The sequence below is a fragment of the Grammomys surdaster genome, unplaced genomic scaffold, assembly GCF_004785775.1.
Source record: "Grammomys surdaster isolate TR1022 unplaced genomic scaffold, NIH_TR_1.0 169, whole genome shotgun sequence".
NCBI classification, from domain to species: Eukaryota; Metazoa; Chordata; class Mammalia; order Rodentia; family Muridae; genus Grammomys; species Grammomys surdaster.
In genome coordinates, this window is record NW_021604617.1 from 7,984,577 (window position 1) to 7,989,062 (window position 4,486).

The 4,486-nt window shown below is 53.9% G+C and overlaps 1 protein-coding gene across 1 annotated transcript in view; it reads right to left on the reverse strand.

The window, feature by feature from the left end:
• The window catches only part of Frs3 (fibroblast growth factor receptor substrate 3), a 7,791-nt gene extending 6,101 nt beyond the window's left edge, over positions 1–1,690 (reverse strand). The window contains exons 1-2 of the mRNA XM_028766651.1: positions 1,457–1,690; positions 222–310 (exon numbers count right to left, since the gene is read on the reverse strand). Of these exons, the coding sequence (XP_028622484.1) occupies positions 222–287 (66 nt within the window). The 5' untranslated portion in view covers positions 288–310; positions 1,457–1,690. The remainder of the gene's footprint in view (positions 1–221; positions 311–1,456) is intronic.
• Positions 1,691–4,486: the final 2,796 nt, after the last annotated feature.

Consider the following 4,486-nt stretch of genomic DNA (forward strand, 5'->3'; position numbering starts at 1 on the left):
GAGAGGGAGAGGGAGAGGGAGAGGGAGAGACTGAAAAATAAAAGTCAAGGGCTATGTTTTCCCCCCTCACACTACCTCAGAGGCCAAGGGCAAGCATCAGGAGCCTTAGTGGGCTCACAATCACAGCCTGTCATTCATTTTCCTTTCCCTAGAGATACAGGAGGCCTAACCTCAAGGGGCCACTGGGAACTTGGTGGAAGGGGTCTGGGGGGTCTGGGTACCTTGAACTTGGTGGGGTGGTTGTGTGGCACGCTGTCTCTCTCCAGGCAGCTACAGCAGCTCCCCATGGTGTCAGAGCAGCCTGTCGGCCCTAGGGAAGACAAGAGAGATGAGCAGGTCACCACAGCCCCGCCAAGCTGCTCTGCTCTGTGCAGAACGCTGCACTGGGAGCTCGTCCTCCGTCCAACAGGCTGTATGACACAGACACACCCTGAGGGGATTCTCTCTCAATCCGTGGCCAAACACACTTGGGATAAACATTAATTCAAGTTAGAATGCGTTAAGGATTCCTGCGGGTGGGGGGCGGGGCGGTAAGCTTCTCAGAGGTTAACATTCAATCTGGCCCCTGGCAAGTACACAGGATTTTGACCCACCGAGTGATATGGACGGAGTCTTGGGCTGGAAAAGCAGGATAGATGTAAGGAGGTGTTGGGAGTGGCTGCCTTGGCCGTGTGCTGGCTGGAGGTCCTCATTTAGGATTCAGCAAACACAGTGTCACATGGGCATCCCAGTCACCACCCTGTCCCTCTCCACTCGTCAGTTTTCACCTTACCCATTCATCTCCAATCTCTTGTTCTCTTTCTTCCCTTGCCCCCACCCCGATACCAACCGGAAGTTAATATCCCTGATGCTCTCTTCAGGTGAGCTATTGCCGCATCATGGTCTCAAGACACACTTTATGACTGAACATTAGAACTCACAGAGACCCCCTTGTCTCCGCTCCCAAGCACTGGGAGTAAGCACTGTATTTCTCCGCTGAAAAAAAGAAGTGTTGGGCCATCATGGAGCTGTTCAGTGGCAGGGGACATACTTTATTTGGAGCCAGATTTGATTCCCCAACACTCCAAAACGAAAACAAACAAAAGTCTGAGCTTTCTTCCCAAAGGCCAAAGCAGAGATAAGACACCTTAGCTGGCTTTTCCCTGCAGGACACTGGCAATTGGATGACATGTCACAACCGACAGGTTTCTGCCTTAATATGGAGAGGACAACACTCAGATCTCTGTGACCTAAGGGAAGGAGAGATCCACGGACAGATCCCAAACAGAGGTTTTGTTGTTGTTTTGGTTTTAATGCTGGAAATCCAGCTCAGCGCTTCATACTTGTTACGAAGGGCTCTAAGGCGGGGCAACTCTCCTAGGCCCCAGACGGGAGTTTTAAGTGGTTAGTTTTGCTGCAAAAATTACAAATAAATAAACAGACTCTACAAAGCCGATACCTAAGCCATGGTTCTTACCTCACCCAGGCCATCGGGGGGCTGACCATGGGAGGGGCATGGGAAAGGGTTCCCGCTTTATTCCCCTTGTCCTTGGTGGGGTGTCATGGCAGAGTGTCTGCAGAGAGGCCACCTGGATCCCTGGGGGGTCACACCTGGGGCTCACCTAGCACAGGAGACAGAGACCACACATTAATGGAGACCTGTTCTCAACCTCAACTCTTCAGGAAACAGACCTGTTATCAGTGTAGCCCACCTTAACTTATTTGGTCTATGTTCTAGCGGGTCAGAAAGACCAGTGAGCCAAACAAGATTGTGGATGAAAAGACCACAAATTCTCAGTCCTGAAAGGGACTTCTTAGGACCAAAGATAATGAACTCTGGGTGCCTAGTACCTTCAGTTCACAGCCCTCATCGGAGCCTCCTTTGAATCCCGGTATATATGCCTCCCAGAATATCACCTAGCCAGGAGGTGGTGATATGACCTTAATCCCAACACTCAGAGGGCAGAGGCAGATGTCTGAGTTCAAGGCTAGCCTGGTCCACAGAGCCCAGGCTACACAGAAAAACCCTATCACAACTTCCCCTCCGAAAAAAAAAAAAAAAACCAACTCCCAACCAAAACCCAAACACATCACCTGAAAGTTGCAGAGGATTTTAACCCTATAGAAAGCTTTCTTTCTCAGAACAATAAAACAGTGTGCTAGCTCAGCAAGAGCACCAGCTTATGATTCTGGAAACCAACATTTTAGAATCTTTTGTTGCTATGATATACCTGGGGGGGGGTGTCATTCTCCCTGCACCATCTCTACTCCTGTCCCTAGGGTTTTTGTTGTTGGTGGTTTGCTTTTTTGAGGAAACATCTGTCAACTATGGGAATTCTGGTTGAGGTAATTTCTAGAAGTAACTGTAAATAAAGCACTTCACATTAGAAAGCTGGACAGACTTTCTGTTCCTAGTGTCCGAAAGGCCCAATTATAAGAAGAGGCAAAATTTCAGATTATCTGAGCACTAGGTAAATGAATCAACAAACCAGGACTCTGAAGAAAACCCTTGAAATCCCACCTTCCAGTTCCAGGAAAACTGTACTTCCCAGGCCCCCCCACCCCCACCCCGAGCCCTGCATCCTTGCACAAGGTAAAAAACAAACAAACAAACAAACAAACAAAAAAAAACAAAAACAACCCACTCTTGGTCTGGCTTATTCTTTTGGAGGCGGAAGCAGGCTGAAGGAGGTGTGCACAGGCCATAGGCAGGTACTGAAAAAAACCATGGGGCCCTAAACTATCAACAGGGAGTTGGGAAGGGGTGTGAAGTTAAGATCTACTGAATGCAAGATAGGAGAGGGATTGCATCTTTCCGACACCCCTCTTGTTCTTTGAGATATCAAACACATTATCGGATGATCCATTGAGGGGGATTTATACTGGGTGGGATGGGGGAGGCTGCGTCTGTGGTAGGTAGGGCTGGGTACAGGCACTAGACGGAGTTATGAGATCTGAAAATGTATACGAAGCCTTGAGAGAAGACAGGCTGCAAAAAGCATGCAAAGGCTGAGGAATTTCAGGATTGCAGAAGCCGTTGGGCCATTGAACCGAGGACGATGTGACTGTGGGCGTCTCTGAGGGTTAGAGCGTAAGTGAAGGGGTTCTGCGGGATCCTGAAGACCCGAAGGTGTAACTAGGGGGAGAAGAGGGTGGGGTCTGGGGAGCCAAAGGCAGAACTGGTAACGGGAGGTTTTCTAGATACCCAGACAGAATGCGGAGGTCGCGGCCGCGCTCCCAACCTGGATCCCCGCCCCCAGCACCCGGGTCCGCCGCTAGCCCGCCCGCTTGGGGCTTTCTAGGGTAGGAGCGGAGACTGCGGTGCGGCACGACCCGGCCTCGGTAGAGCCGCCTGGTCCCCGCCCCGCCGCGCCCCGACTCACATCGCCCCGCGGCCCAGGCGGCGCCGGGCCCCGCTCCCGGGTCCCGCTGCAGCAGCCGCCGCCCGCCCGCAGCTAAGGCCTCCCAGCCCCGCCCCGCCCCGCGCCCGCGGGGTCGGAGGTCGCTGGCTGCACCAACGAGACGCTGCGGGCGGACCGACCCGAGCCCGGGCAACCGGCGCGCAGCCTAGAAGGTCCCTTTGGAGGACTTTGCAGTCGGGGACAGAGAGCATGCGCAGACGCCAGAGGGCGCTCGGGGCCGGTGGCAAGGACTCCCGAGGGGCGTGGCCTGTCTGGAGAAAGGGCGTGGGGCGGAGCGGGGAGGGGAGGGGAGGGGCGGAGCGGGGAGGGGCGGGGCGGAGACAGAGGTAGGAGCACTGTCCCAAGCAGAAGAGAATCACGAAAGATAGCAAAGCGGATCAGAGGAGACTGGACAAGACTCGGAATCCAGGAAGGGAAGCGGCGAGGGACCACTGGGGACAAAGGGGAGGGCTGTAGAAGCCCGCAGAGGAGGCGGGGCTTAAGCTAGGTGCGGGCCGAGAGACTTGGGACGGTTCGCAGCTTGGCGGTGGTGCATCGCGTCGCCAAGTCCACGGGTGCCTGTGCCCTTCCTGCCCTAAGACTCACAAGCGCTTTCCTCGGTCTGAAGCACCCGCTTGTCGGGACCACTTGGGGGCGTGGCCGACGGCAGGTCTCTCTTGTACTGCTCTGGCGCTTAGCCACGCAGAGACCCTTTCGGATTCTTGATTCCCACTCCTAAGCCAGCAGCTAGACAGGGACACCAAGCGATCTCGGTAAGCACACGTTGAGCCTCCGCCTTGAAAGTGGACCGGCCAAGTTCTAGGAAAACTTGGGGGCTATGCCTAGAGGCCATTTGGCGAAAGCATACACTCCCCTCCCCTTTTCCCCTGGATGTCAGGGACATCTTCCTCTGTCTACTGTTCTCCAGTCTCTAGGGCCTCTTGGGCTCATTCTTCCAAGAACAGGTGTTGTTTGGGGAAGGTCAACCCCCCCCCCGAACTTAGTTGCACCTGAGGGGTTGGGGAGTCAGTGTTTGGCCTGTTCTTACCTGAAAGGAGAGAGGAAGGGAACTATGGAAGGAAACCAGAATGTTAGTAAGATGGGTT